A 15399-nucleotide genomic window follows, 5' to 3' on the forward strand; every position below is an offset into this window, starting at 1 on the left:
TATCAAATTCCAATAATTATCGAGATAATATTACCTTCTGCAAGATTATATTCTCCTAGTACAAAATCGAAGATTTTGACGAAAAATTTCTTTGAAAATCCGAAAGATTCAACTTAAAAAAATTTCTGAAGTATGACGTCAAGTTGCAAAAATTATCGAAATTGTTCCATCTTCTATGTTACCATGTTTTCTCGATACAAAATTGCAAAATCGGCCGACAAATTTTCCGAGAAGCCAAATTTTCCGAGAAGCCAAAGTTTCAGTTTCGATGTAGAGTAAGTTACTTCTGTAAAGGGTCCTATAAAAAAGGAAATAAATGGATTTTATTAAAATAAATGCATACTTTGTATAAATGCAAGCCAAAATCCTTAGAACAATAGTAAACGCCCCGTGGTACGTTAGATACGAGGACATACGGAAAGACCTGGGAATACCAACGGTCAAGGAGGAGATTACCAGACTCGCAAAAAGATACAGAAAAAGAATAGAAACACACCTGAACCAGCTGGCAGTGGAAACGAGCAACACAACAATCATCGCAAGAAAACTAAAAAGGAAACACCCAATAGACCTCATAAAAGATATAACTTAGAAAACACGAAGTTGGCACCCCGCTGGGGGTAGCCATCCACATGCTATATTTATTTTTATTTTATTTTTTTATTACTAATGATATATAACACTTTATCAAATGTCCTTCAGGACAAATTTTAAAAACCAAAATAAAGTACAAAAAAAAAACTTCGTATAAGAACGAAAGATTTAACAAGAAACAAACTGACTATGTAATATATGTAAATAATCGCGCTATCTTGCGCGAGTGTTCTAACCATTCGATGTATAAATGATTGTAAATTAACAAAGTTCAACCGTTCGAGTTATTCTGATTATTTTGAATGTTCTATAAGTTCTAACGACGAAAAGACGGGAAAAATGGCTTCTGTCTTAGACTTTTCCCTTTCACAACTAATTTTAAGGCCGGGTGAAAGTCGAGCACAAACAATGTCGTATTTAATGGACATTCTTTTGGCATCCTTGGGGAATTTTCACAATTGTGTTAGTTTATGGCCACCGACGACAGTTACGAACAGGTATGTGTATATAATGGGAAAAAACCCTTGACTGTGAGGTCCGAGGTACTGTAAACGCACGTGAATAGCAAATACTCGGAGACTCGATGGCCAACTATTGGTAATTAATAATATAGGTGTGTGTAACAAAGAAATCTTAACGGTACCCTTGCCGATTCAAACATAAATTATAAAGCTTTTAAGAAGTTTGACATTAAACTATCAGATAATGAGATAAAATTTTTATATAGGATACACATGATAACATCAACAAACATTCACTTTTCAAGAGGGATAGAAACTGAACGCTTATAAAATTGAACATATTTGTTGCCGCAAATATTTATTGTAAAAAATATAACAGTTTTACAGTACAATTAAAATGACGCAAATTTAATGAGAATGCCGATTGCATTGAGATATATACAAAATGAGTTTAATTTAATCGATGATAAATGAAATCATAAGAAACAAGAGTAATCGGGTGCTATTGTTGATCGTGTATACTATATACATGTATGCAACGTAAAAAATCTTACTTAGAATTTAAGAGGCTAATGTAACAAAATCTTATTATCTGTACTTCTTCTGATTGGAAGATGTACCAAATAATAAAATTATATTTGTATAATTATTTCGTTGCATACATACGATTAGAATTGTAACCCTGACGTAAGATTTCTGCGAATTAAAAAAATGTTCTGCTTTCACGATGGTAATACATTGAAGCACGTACAGTTTAATAAGCGGCTTAATAACTGTATCCTATGTATATCCCTATACAAATATCTCTCTAGTGTTTACGTATCAATAAACTGTAAATATACATGTAACAGTATAAAACTGTTTTGCTGTAGCAAACATCACATTTTTTGTTACTTTTTCTCAATTTTTATCACGCTTAATGATATTTTATTTATATGCATAACAAATATGGCTGCGGCTGATGAAAGCACTCAAAAGTAAGCCGCAGAACGTTCTATGATTAAATATAAACAATACATCGTACAATCTATAGAAAAGACTACCAGTCTCTTCGTAATCTGCTCAATAGCAGTACATAATTGAAATGAGATAAACGTTTAAGTAAATAAATATTAAGCGGGATCTTTAGGAAGTAAGAAGTTAACAGTTTATACCTGCCGCGATAACCGAAAGCAAAAATTACATAGGAAGAAATTAGTATTATGAAAAAAAAAGTCCGTAGAAAATGTTTCCTATGTGAAAAAAATATTTATTTAAACGTTTATTAATATCTGTTTAACGTAATATAGATTATACGATAAGTTATAACGTTAAATATACAGAAAATATCGATAATAAAGCTCTTATTTAATGACAGTAATCCAAATTATTTAACGATACCACCGTGATCGTTTATTTTGTATTAAATACAGTATGACGAAAAGAAAAGAAAAAGAGGAGTATTCATACAACGATCTCGCGCGATTTAGACAAAATAGGTTTCCTATATAGTTTAATTTACATTTAAAAATACGTTAGAATAAACAAATTTGACCTGCAGTAAGTAATACAAGTCACACGGAGACGCGAATTTCCCGATTCGTCCAGTGTTGTTATAATGGAATCACTTTTCTCTATCAGTGTTTGATAAGTATAAAATATATAAATTTTTGCTACCTCTGTATTTCTTGTCATATTTATAATCACGTAGAATTATCATGTAACCATTGCTTTTTCATTTCCTATTATATAATCATTATATGATGTATTATATAAATATTTTATAAACATAGTAGTAATGTTACATTATTTACAAGCGTATAATTGAATTCTTAGAGATAGAGAACTTAGTAATCCGAAATACTTTACCTTGCATTTTATGTTTATTTGAAATCTGAACTTAATGTAACAATTTGGATTTGTATTATTGCTTTTATTAACAAAAAAAAAAAAAAAAAAAAAAAAAAAAAAAAGAACCAATAGAAGAACAACTTAGTTCCATAAGTTTTTAGAAGTAAAAGTATCATGGACCATACCATGTGGCTTTTGTAGTTCAGGAAAATCTGTAACAATCATTCACTGTACTTTACAGAAACGTATATTACACTATCATACCATAAAATAGCTGTTCCTACGTTATAAATCATTTTAATATCGTATTAAATGTACAACAAATGTCCCTTTTTCTAATTTCTTATTATTCGAATTCAGCCGCTAGAATGTGGCGTTTTATAAATATGTATTATATATTGTACATTTGGCATTTAATAAATCTATTGTATCTCTTGACAGCATATAAGTACGGAGAGGAGTGTTTTCTTTTGCTTAATTATCTATTGTCTGTTAAAGTTGATCTAAATCCTTTTTTCTTTTCAGTAACATGATAAATACTATTAAAAAATCCTATTAACCATGCACGTAAAAATGCCACACTCTAAACACAATAGTTTACATTTGTACTTGTTATAAATCATACATGAAGAGTATTTATAAATGCTCGTTAAATATTGTTTATCCTTACATATGTTCATGGATACGTAATGTATTAACAAAAGAATGTGTATGCTATATGTCATGTAATTCAATCTAAATTCAATAAATATGATTCAATAGATTTAATAGATGGCATATCGAACAGGATGTAGAAAACTGCTAGTGTTAATAAAAACATTCAAATTAATGTTAGGAAGTATCATTTCCTTGATATTTTTCCTTAATGTATGAAATATGAAATTGAATCATATACGCATATAACGATTAAAAAAATTAAGTGATCACATATTATTACGGTTTCTTTACAAGTTATTCAGGACTACATTTCTAATTTATACCTTAAGGTACTGATATACCTATTTCTGGAATTGTATTTTCTAATGGTATGGATTCCGCGAATCCACGAGCTATTAATTCATCGGCCAGGGATATCACCTGCAACATATAACAAATTCAATACTCGTTAATTCGAAAAAAATAATTAGTTATAACTCATACAAATATTTCTATTTTTAATCAATAAAAAATCTTTAAAATTTTTTTTACAAAACTAGCGTTTGCTTACCCCATGTCTCGGAATATTAACATAAAGACTAATATATGTATTTGTATCGATGTAGCCTTCTATTTGAGCTTGACTGACAATTCCAGTACACATGTGAGCAACTGTATTAAATGCTTCTTGACTCCATTCACCTGTACATAATTAACAATTTATATATATATATATGTCGGAGATGAAAGGACACCGGGCACCCCCCGTTGGAATTATTTGGAAAAGCCTCAATACTGTAGCATCTACGAAATAACCCAGACACAGTCATTCGAAACTTGAGACAATGAGTTTAGGCTCGAGGCGACAACCGGTCGCCGAGCGTAGCCACGGTCACGGGATGAACATTCCACCTAACAGAGATATAAAGTAACATAGCTTTCCTTTAAAGAATTGGCAGTACAGACACTTGACAATAAGACATTCCAACAGCCCCGCAGCTCGCCACACACAGACCCCATTCTTTGGGCAAGATCGCCAGATGCCGATGCATCGTTTACAGTTTATGTTCAGATAACCTGAGGAACCGTTACAAATCTTAGGACTTAGTTAACTAAAGTCCTTCAGATTGACAAACAGTCTTTATTCTATCAGCCTGTAAATCTGTCGCCTATTACGGGAAGTTATGGAAAAGCCTGATTTGGTCACGTACGACGTTGCCTGCTAGGAACTCTCTCTCTAGGGCGGCTAGCATCCTTTTCTAACCGCCAACATAGAAATTGACCAATTAACAGCAGCGTCTATTTCCCTCACCCTCCGAGTGGAGGCTTTCTTTGACGAATCCGATGATCTCGTGCCCTTAGGCACACCCCATCATAGTTTTCCTCTGCAGCGTCGTCGCGACGGAAAGTCATTCTTTTCTGGCAATCTGATTAGCTAAGAGTCAATCAAGCGTTCCTAGTATCGCGAGTAGTAAGTTGAGTCCGACTTAGACTTTGAAGCAAAGTATATTCGTTATCCCGTTGACCGTGGATTCGCTATATCGAACCTAGGGCCATTGTCATTAGCGTCCAGTTACCGCGTCCGCACGTCAATTTTGTATCAGCCATACTTGTGTAATAAATATCTGTGCGACAACCATGAACAACACTGGTGAAGATTCATTATACGCCCCTAACGCCAACCCGACATATATATAAAAAATTACACACGGAAATGCAGCAATTTACATACCATTTTTTGGTTGTACATTCGCCAGAAATACTTCAATTGCTTGAAATGGTAACGTCAGATAATCTGCCCTAATTTTCCTCATTTCTGAACTACTAAACACCCAATAACCTCCGTGATCAACTAGTCGTACTAAATGCTGTTCGCCTCGAGGATCTGGCTGTTCGACGTATACTCTGACCCACGTATTATACCATTTTGCAACTAAGATCATACCACCTATAAATTGAACAAAGAAAGAATATTTGAGAACTTTTATTACAGCTAAATGCAAAGGAAAAACAATCATAGAAATACGATATAAACGTACTAGCAAGTTCATCTGGAATTGGTGGCGATTCTGTCGTGTTGTATAATTGTGTCATCCTTTCATCTAAAATCCGTAGGGATGGATAGGTAGGATGAGTAGGAAGCTGTATAAATAATCTGTTTGGTTTTACTATATGACATATAACAACATCATTATTCACTCCCTCCACTAATGATAACTGTCTTAATTCAGCAACCCAAGGGACATTTTCAGGTACTATTAATGGTGAAATCTGATGAAGTGTCAACTGTGGAAACTTGTTTTCTGGAAACTTTTGTCGTATAATTTCTAGAGCAATGTTTATTCCTTCTGTAGAACCTTCTATGGCACAAAGTTTTTGATCTCTCGACATAGGATGACGTTTGAGGACTATGTTTACTTCGGCTTTATGTCGAATATTTTGCAAGAAACTTCCATGCCGACCAATTAGTCGTCCAACTAGAGATTGTGGTATGCAAAATTCATATGTCATTGGCATTACAGTGTCCTTTGCATGACCATTGATACTTCCACCTACAATAAGTATGACATTGTATAAACATCCTTAAATATAGATCATTTAATATTCATTCAATGTTTACCTTTTCCACTATCTGTACTCCCCTCACTTCTCGCTTCATCTGTGACACTGCCTTCTAAGACACCAGAAATTGGACTATGATTAGCAGAATCTCTTTCAGATAATGTTCGAGCTGGCGTTTTAACATCATCTTTCAGTGGCGTGGAAACAGATGGTTCTTCGCTTGGTAGATAATCACATTCATTGTGTGTATCGTTCTCTTCATTCTGATTGACAACTTCTATTGATTCATTCTCAGGCGCTAACTTTTGTTCTTCTTCTTCGACGATATTTTCAAATATCTTTAACACTTTATCCTCAGAATCAGCGACTTTTTCCAAAGAGGAAGCACCTCTACTCTTTGCAATCATGTCGAAATTGCTTATTATTGGGTTACTACCTAATTGTACTTCCATTCTCGGCGAGGTATCTACGAAACTATACCACGCTTCACTGTTATCAATAGGAGTTTCAGAATGCGCAGAAATACATGGAGATCCAGACATTTTTTGCGGAATATCTAAATTTTCGCTTATTTTTCTAGGGATACAAACAGTCTCTTCTACCTGTATGTCTTCTACCCGTTGAGTAGAAGGGCTCAATGAGCAGGTTTCGTTAGTTTGTATGCCAGAATCATAAAGGCTTGAATTAGAATTTGATGAAACAATTTCTTTCTCTTGATCAACAATATTCTCTTCACTGTGGCTTTTTTTATCTATTCCACCTGGATCAGCTCTGTCTGCTTGACGCCGTTTGTACCATAATAAACCAACTATAAGGGCACAAGCAGGCAATGTCCACTTCACAATTTGAGTGTGAGCAGGAAACATATTTCCAATCCACTGTAGCTGTTGATGTTAAGAACTTTTTTATACTGAAAATAAACATAATACATAATTAAAACATGTACTAATAAAAAATCTAAAAATTGTAAATTAAACATAATGATTATGAACGATAGATTAGAGTGACAAATTATTACTATGCAACAAATTATACAGTCATCTAAAATATTGTAATCAGTTTGATAAATTTTAACACGTCGTACGTAGTACGTCGTTAGCATCACGTACTTTAGCGCCTTATATTTTTAAATTACGATAAAACCGCCACATTACAGAGAGCGCGCAAAGTCGATGAAATTTAATTCTTATTCAGACTCTCGTCTTACTCGGTTTCCTTTGTTAATTACCGTTTCACAAGCGTAACTTCCGGTCACATCACATGTATTCGTTCGAATAGCTTAATTAAGAGTACAGACACTGTATACAAACAAACGGCTTGTTCTTCAAATATAAAAAATGTGAAAAGTAGCAAGAAAGCAATATAGAAATAGTTAAACAATTCATTGTCATATCCAATAAGACAAAGATTAAATACTCTCAAAATCTACTCGTTCTCGTATACTTTTAAGATAATACGACGATTAATATCGAATCTTAAATCACCATCTAATTGTACGTAAGGTACAACATTAAGTACAATTTAAACACATACAAAACATATAAAAATTTCATTCAATAAATTAATTAACATATATACGCACAAATGTGCTATATGCTTATCTATTAACATCTGTTTGAAAATCAATAAATTTGTAAAAGTAATATACAATAAGACAAGTTTTTAATCAGAATTGTAACTATAATGAGGATATGAAATACAAATAAAAGTTTAATTCTTTTTTATTCGAAGGAAAGTTTCGAATAGAATTTAAGTGTAAAGTGAATTTGAATTATAAATTCCGAGACTGCTAGTAAATAAAAAGTCGATATGTGAGTTCATTCATTGAATATTTTATCAATCAAAGTTTTCATCGCAGCATCGTGTAATTTTCATCAAATAAAAAGTCGCGTTGACTCAGACTTCAAAATGTATAGGACGTTTCAAAATATGATACGCTATACGATTGTATCAAAACACGTGGTTTATATACGGAATATAGTATAGAATATCCTAATTTCATACTATAAACTCGCTATGTACCGCACACTTCAAAATATATAACAAATAAAAATTATACAGAATGTTTCAAAAAAGAAAAAAAAGAAAAACACCGTACATATTGAAATGTACGTCAAATCCCGTAATATATTCTCATTACATATCACATTCCTAATATTTTTCTTTAACAAGCTTTAATTTTGCTCGAACTGTATCACATAATTTGAGACACTCTGTATAGTGCATTCACCCTCGCTTGATGCAGGCTTGTAGTTGCCATCTGTGATACCTGAAGTTCAGAGAAAGCAGCCCTGTCATTTTCACAATTTAATAAAATACAATGCAATTAAAATAGGGTCTAACACAAAGAATTTTCAATTTCTCAAAGACAACAATACGACGAATGGATTAGTCGAACGTAAATTGTAGACATATGTGATGGTAATCTGTTTCTCCCACTACTACAAAATTTTCTTATACGAAAAGATTAGAAGATACAATTTTCATTGCTTCGTCATATTTGTAAAAAATCATAAAAAATAAAGTCACTTCAGAAAGTAAATATTTCGCGGCAAATTTAACTAGAAAAAATTTCTTCGACTTTTGGCGATACACGAAACATGAATTCGGTATAGTTTCATGGAACTCCAAGGCACCAGGCGAGCAGCAGTCCTCTAACGACGAAGGTCAGATTTACGACTCACCGATGTTATGTCCATTCTTATTTCCATTTGTAATTGTTCGACACGTTCACAAAGTAATTTACTCGCTTGGAAAATGGACGCGTAGGTGTACAGACTCGGAAAACGGACACACGGGTATACTGACCGGCAAAACGAACGAACTGGTCAAAATCAAGAGTTCCGATAGGCAACCTGAAATTAACAAGCGATTCGGAGATACTATTGCTAGTACGTCTAACGCGGTACTGCGGTTTGTGGAACGATCACGGCTTGCAGCACGTGGTTACCTCTGGAGAGGCAGTTCAACTGGAACCGCTAGCAAATGCGCAGGCGCGATTACGTTAAGGGGCGTTCACACGGTGATGCTACTAGTAATGTTCGCGAATTCTTTTCCTTTCTATTTTTCCTTTCTTTAATTTTTTATAACATCAAATCGAGAGAGATTGTAACAGCGAAATCGTGATTTTAGTATTTAGGTTGGCTTAGAAGTATCGAATATAGAAGAGCAGAATTTAATTTTAGAAAATATTTTGTTCGTGAGTGAATAGTTACGGAAGCGGTTTGAATTACAGGAGTAACTTATTTCGAAGAATAGCACCGCTAATTTAAACTACTTATTCGCAGATGGAAACGTTACTTGTTATTAAATTGTTTATCGAACAGCACATGTCGAAGTTTTCAAAATATATTATCTGTTATTATGAACAATTTGTATCTTCCGATGATAACGATTCGCCTAATAATTTGGCACGATGAAAAATTCTAATTTCCCGAATTTTATAGAAATAGCGTAATATGCGCGTTATAGTTTGCGTTGCAGTTATAAAGCGGCGCGTCTACCCTTTTGCACAATATGATTCAAAGAGTTATATCCTATCCTGTTTATCGCGGAATCTTCGCCGAAAGTAAAAGGATTAAAATTGACGATGAAACTAAGGAATTGCGTAACGTCGCGTAAAATCACAAATTTCTATCATAAGAGCTAGCATAAGATACAGTATCAGGCTAGTGTAGTTCCCATAAATGCAAACCGGTGGCTTTTAAGATATGCAGACTACCCATCGTAAAAAAAAAGGACTTATTTCCCAATCGAAAAAAGTTTCTCGATTTAAAAATACGATAAGTAAAACTGAGACTTGTGAAATGAAAGAAACTCGTGTTCCTTTTACTTAATAAAAATACACATGACTAAACATTTTCACTTTTTTAATTAAAATATTTTGAAATGAGGAAATTTGGAATAGTGAAAATTAGAAATGTGGAGAAACGATTACGCGACACATATGATAGATAATGCGTCTCTTATGTCACATACACATTCCGCCAGCATTGATTCGTGTAACGATCGAAAATGTATACTGCTGAACGAATACGATCTACGCTCATTCATGCGTTTCAAATTCCAGCGCAAGGCGCGATGAAAAATTGAACAGTGCATTTACAAGTGTAGCATATTCGATGGCATATTAGATTTTTTATCTCGACTAAGCTTGAATATTGCACCATTGTTCGAAGACATTTTTGGAAACTGATAAATATATTCTATTAACGCCACAATTCTATTAACGCTAACTATAGAGTATAGTATTTATAAAATGTCGAAAATGAATGTAATTATAGCGTGATTAATAAGGCGGCGCGCGGCTATGATTCATATGGCGATATTAACCATAAATCTGTTAATTGTAACTAAGATATAATAAAGATATTTCGTAAATGACAGCTAAGATAGTAATTATTGTATAACTATAACGATATTTATAACACAGTAATGACAATTTTATTTTTACATATACCAGATGCTTATAATAGCACGTTATCAACATAGTGGCATAGTTACAGTATGTTAATTATATAGCAGTCAGTTAAGAAAACGCGATAATAGATTTTAATATCTTATTGTGTTATCACTATACCATCATGATATGTATTATAGTAGTATCGTTGTACTCTGGTATAACACTAGCGCGATATCGAGTTAGTACGAATAAATTTTCTAATTCGCAATTACATTATAATTATGGTATAGTATAGTTCATAATAAAGTAATAATATAATTTAATTTTTTTATTACGTATAGCAAATTGTTGAACTCTATTATTGTTATTCACACGTTTTATATATATACATATATTTTCTTCTTGGCACAATTTTTAATGGCATAGCTAATACCATCTAAATCGGTCGTGCACTATTTTGAATTTTTTACGATACCGATCTTTCATCTTTAAATCGAAAATCGTTTTAAAAGCATATAATCGATAGTAACTTTTCTAAGCACGAAACTAGAAAATGGTCAAAACAAGACCGACATATATATTCACTTCATTATAGAATTTATTAGTAATTTTTTGGCAACGTGTGACTGATGTATTGCTAGAAATATGTATGTGGCCGCGAGGCAAATGTAGCAGTATCTCTTAATAAATTTCCAAATTTATTATTGGCCGTAGAAACCAAAAGGTCTGCCTATCTACTGGAATTTTTAAATGCCTATTAAAAATACACGAGTTTTCATCGAGCGTTAATCATAGTCAAAATCCCTCCGATACGTTACTAGAACTACGATCCATCAACGTATATCAAGTTCCATAAGAAATTCAATGTTTCCCCGCGATCCATCCGTCGCGAGTACAACAACCGCATCGTATTTAACGATAACGGACGCCGAATAATATGAACAAAAGAAAGAAACGATCTACGAATTATCATCGAGTATTTTCATCAGGAAGACAACTTCAAAGGATGTTTAATCTCTTTCGACACACAGAACGTATAAGAAGTTAAAGAGGAGATTGGCCAAGGTGAAACAAGAAAACGACTCGAGCTGTTATTCGTGCAAAAAAAAAAAAAAGATTAAATTAAAATCAAACCGGTACCTGTTGTCCAACGGAGATCGGATCGGTGAGAAGTCGCACTCTGTCGGGAACTGGGTTACGAGCCATGGTTTAAAACATCTAAGACAAAATTCTTAAAGTCCACAGAAGACTAGACACTAAGGGCGTATCGGCTGTTTCGCAGATCACCTAATCCACAACTGCCGAACGAACCCTAAGTATATACGAACAGACGTTTGTGCTACCCCCACTCTGTTAGAAACTCTTCGATGGTCAAAATTATCTAACACAGGATTGGTCAGGCCTTCAATAGCCAAGTATATACGCCCTTTTGTGTATTTTGTTAATTGCATGCTTCGAAACATTTCCAACGAATAGTAGAAACAGTTAGAAACATTTTGTTCATATTGGCGACTTCTTCAAAGAACATGGAACAGTAACAAAAGATTGCTCTTTGTTGATTTGGTGAAGATCCGGCTTATGATACACACTAGACGTTACTAGTCTATTCCACATGCTTGCTTAATGCCTTTAAAATCAGTTCTGGTTGATTCGAGTTATTAATTTCGAAGACAGATATTATCTCGCACACCCGGATGCGAGGATATCTAGATCGCGGATGTTGTATCTAGGTCCCCTTTGCCATTTCTCCACGATACAACCGAGCCGCGTTTGTAAGGTGCTTTCATCTCAAAATAATGCATGCAATCGTGACTATCACATCAATGACTAAGGAGAAGCGCGCGTCGTAATTGCGAATCGAGATGGACGTGCTGTTTGCAAGCGCCACTTAAAATTTCGCGCATTAGTTTTATCAGTGGACAGAGAGGGAGACACCCGTCCACGAGTGGACAGATTTTATCCGGCAAGATCGTTACACACTGGGGACAGTATAGAAATGCGAGAGACGAAGGTGACCGCGACGGTTCAACGTGCTCTTGGAATGTCCAACCTGCTCGCGTAGAGAGAACGATGAAGTAACCGAGCATGGGTAACGAGTAACGAGTATTGCGAGGAAGAAGAACGAAAAGAGGAAGAGGAACCCGCGAGAGGAACGATGAAACGTGCAATAAAAAGGGATACAAAAGAGATCCTGCTGCTCGCGTGGAACACGTTTTCGTACGAAACTTTCCTTCCAGCACCCTCTGTGGGAAATTTGCGAATCAATCGTTTGAACAGTTACAGAGTAACGTTCAGATATTTCGGATAAAATTTCAATTTAGGGACGCCCACGTTACAGATCGAGAATCGATTGAGTAGTACACGCACTCTGTTGCAAAATTGTTGTATCATTACGACGTTACGTAAAAGGAATTGTAGTCGATAACGGGCCAAAATTGAAGTACTATTAAATAAGTGTTAACTGCTACATCGAGAAGTGATATTTAAAATGCTGTGGAATATTTACGTTCCGTTATTTATCATTTTATATTATAAATGTATAAAATGTCAAGATACGGATAAAATGTCATAAATAAAATTAAATTAGTTGCATATGTGTTGATTAATCTGTGGCTACCCTTAACCTCCGATTTAATCGAAGACCTGTTAACAACATTTCGTATCACTGTAGATTAGACACTTTGTGTTTACATTGTATCCTATAGTACTGATAATAAACTCGTCTATCACTGAATTCAAGGAAACGTACAAATCTACGTTGTCCAACATAAAAGTGACCTTGCAGAAATGTTCACTTAGAACTTTGATTAAAATAAATTTTTCAATTTTAGATACTAATTAATATTACAAATTATACTGAAAAAGTGAAATATTACATTCTAACGATAGAACTAGTTGACAGATAAAATACACTTTCGTACTATTTTTGCTTATCAATCAATAATATATCGTACAAAATGACAAATTGCATTGTGATTAACATATTTTATTTACCGACATATTCAAATTTATATCTGTAGTACAGAGTACATGTTTTAATAATTTATTATCGAGATAAACTTGAATAGCGTCGTAAAAATAAATGAAATTTCAATTTTATTTCATACAGGTGGTCACGTGACTACGCTTGATGATTCTAACGTTATACGGAAATAACCAATGCCATATTCAGAGACAATTGCCTTAGGAAGCAACATGGTCGAAAAGTGTACAAACGTATCTTAGAAATAGCACGTAACTAAAAGTGACTCTACAGTCTGTTGACCCTTTAAATGTCCGTATACACATGGAGAAACACAACACGCTATAGGTAATGCAGGCAGTATACAGTATCCTACCAAATGGCCTGCTTTCGAAATACTTTATCGATTGTTGTTAATAACTAAACAAGATAATGAAGATACAAAAATGTCCCTACAAGTATCAAACATAGTTTCTCGGCGGTAACTACAGATAGTCCTATGTCATCTATCAAGTACACACATATTAGAATTAAATCAGTGTACTTTAGCTCATACAATACATTTGTACAAACAAAGGTAAAATACAACGGTACACGAGACAACCAAACGTGTATATACATAACATGGGAATTAGTACACAGAAAGATTTAAGTTTAAGGGATGTACGTATATATAACCTTCCAGGAATACGTTATTTCCAAATGTTGTGTACGACTAGAAAACTCAATCGCCATACGATGTGTGTCGATATTTCACTGTAAAGAGTGAAAGAGTAGACACGCGATTCATACCATAGAGAAAACGAAGAGGATACCGGGTATAATGAGACAAACCGTATGTTATATATTTAAATTAGTCAATAGAATTGATATAATATGCCCATATTGTGGTCATCGGAACTCTCGCTACGCACTGTAAGGTCACATTCGGTGAAAATAATAACCTCAGTCACTACGGTCGAATCGTGTATTGAAATTTAATTGCCCGACAGATATTCGGATTATCCTAAATGAACACCTATATTAAACGCAGGCTAGAAACAATTTAGGAACTTTATAAGCTTTATATCACGGTAACTAAAAGATAACAAAGGAAAGCCGCTAGGCGAATAATAGCAGCACGAGGTTTACGAAAATGACGGACATACCTGTGTAATTACTTGTCGGTCGGCGTCTAATTTCTTCTCGAGTTTCTGTACGTATCCACCTAGCGATTATAACCAAATGCCAAGAACACTGAATGATCAATTTCTTTTGAATTTCGAATAAAATCACATCACGGAACCACAATGTTTTTCCTCGCTTGTGAGAGACAATATGGCGCTACAAATTCGGGTGCAGCATGTCCAGCACGATACGATCGCAGTGCCGTACAGTGGAAAGGAAACGATTCGATATTGGCGCCAAACTATTAACGATTTCAAATTTTCGTGATGATGAAAAACTCAGAAATTCTAGGTTCAAACAGTTCAAAAAGTTGATACAGAGATTCTTTATCATATAAAAAGTAATTTGATGATAAATATTTAAAATTTAGTTTGTAGAAGACGATATATAACCGTTACATTGTCATACACTGCCATCTCGTGACAGAACATTGATATTATTGCAATCATGTGGCGTCGTATATCAATCAACAGAGCATACACGTAGTTTCTGTATAAGTAGTCGTCGGTAATATAGTTTCCTACAACTTATGTAGTATACTTCATACGATAAAAGGATACATTTATGTAAAAGTACAATTGTTTTCTTCAAGATGGCAGATGAAAACGTGGAAACGTTCAAACATCGCATAATAAAATATCTACAAAACAGAATTAAAGTAAAGTATGATAGATTATTCGTAGAAATATTTGTTTTTAACGATAGCACTTTATTAAAAAAGGAAGAAACATATAGAAAGAACATAATAATGATATGCTTCTGCGACAAAGGAATAATCTTTAATA

General features: G+C 33.9%; 2 protein-coding genes and 1 long non-coding RNA gene across 3 annotated transcripts in view; 1 reads left to right on the forward strand and 2 right to left on the reverse strand.

Moving 5' to 3' along the window:
• Nucleotides 1-15399, reverse strand: part of LOC132907252 (UDP-glucosyltransferase 2-like) — a 273020-nt gene that overhangs the window by 115790 nt on the left and 141831 nt on the right. The window lies entirely within an intron of this gene.
• On the reverse strand, nucleotides 1448-14794 carry LOC132907248 (KH domain-containing protein akap-1). Its single transcript, XM_060960156.1, has 6 exons — nucleotides 14596-14794; nucleotides 6142-6993; nucleotides 5561-6073; nucleotides 5254-5469; nucleotides 4093-4223; nucleotides 1448-3962 (listed from the first exon to the last, which is right to left on the reverse strand). The coding sequence occupies exons 2-6, from the start codon at nucleotides 6947-6949 to the stop codon at nucleotides 3867-3869; spliced, it is 1764 nt and encodes a 587-aa protein (XP_060816139.1). The 5' UTR covers nucleotides 6950-6993; nucleotides 14596-14794; the 3' UTR covers nucleotides 1448-3866.
• On the forward strand, nucleotides 11589-13084 carry LOC132907465 (uncharacterized). Its single transcript, XR_009658178.1, has 2 exons — nucleotides 11589-11650; nucleotides 12160-13084. It is a non-coding gene; the product is annotated as an uncharacterized LOC132907465 (long non-coding RNA).

The sequence above is a fragment of the Bombus pascuorum genome, chromosome 5, assembly GCF_905332965.1.
Source record: "Bombus pascuorum chromosome 5, iyBomPasc1.1, whole genome shotgun sequence".
In the NCBI taxonomy this organism is placed as follows: Eukaryota; Metazoa; Arthropoda; class Insecta; order Hymenoptera; family Apidae; genus Bombus; species Bombus pascuorum.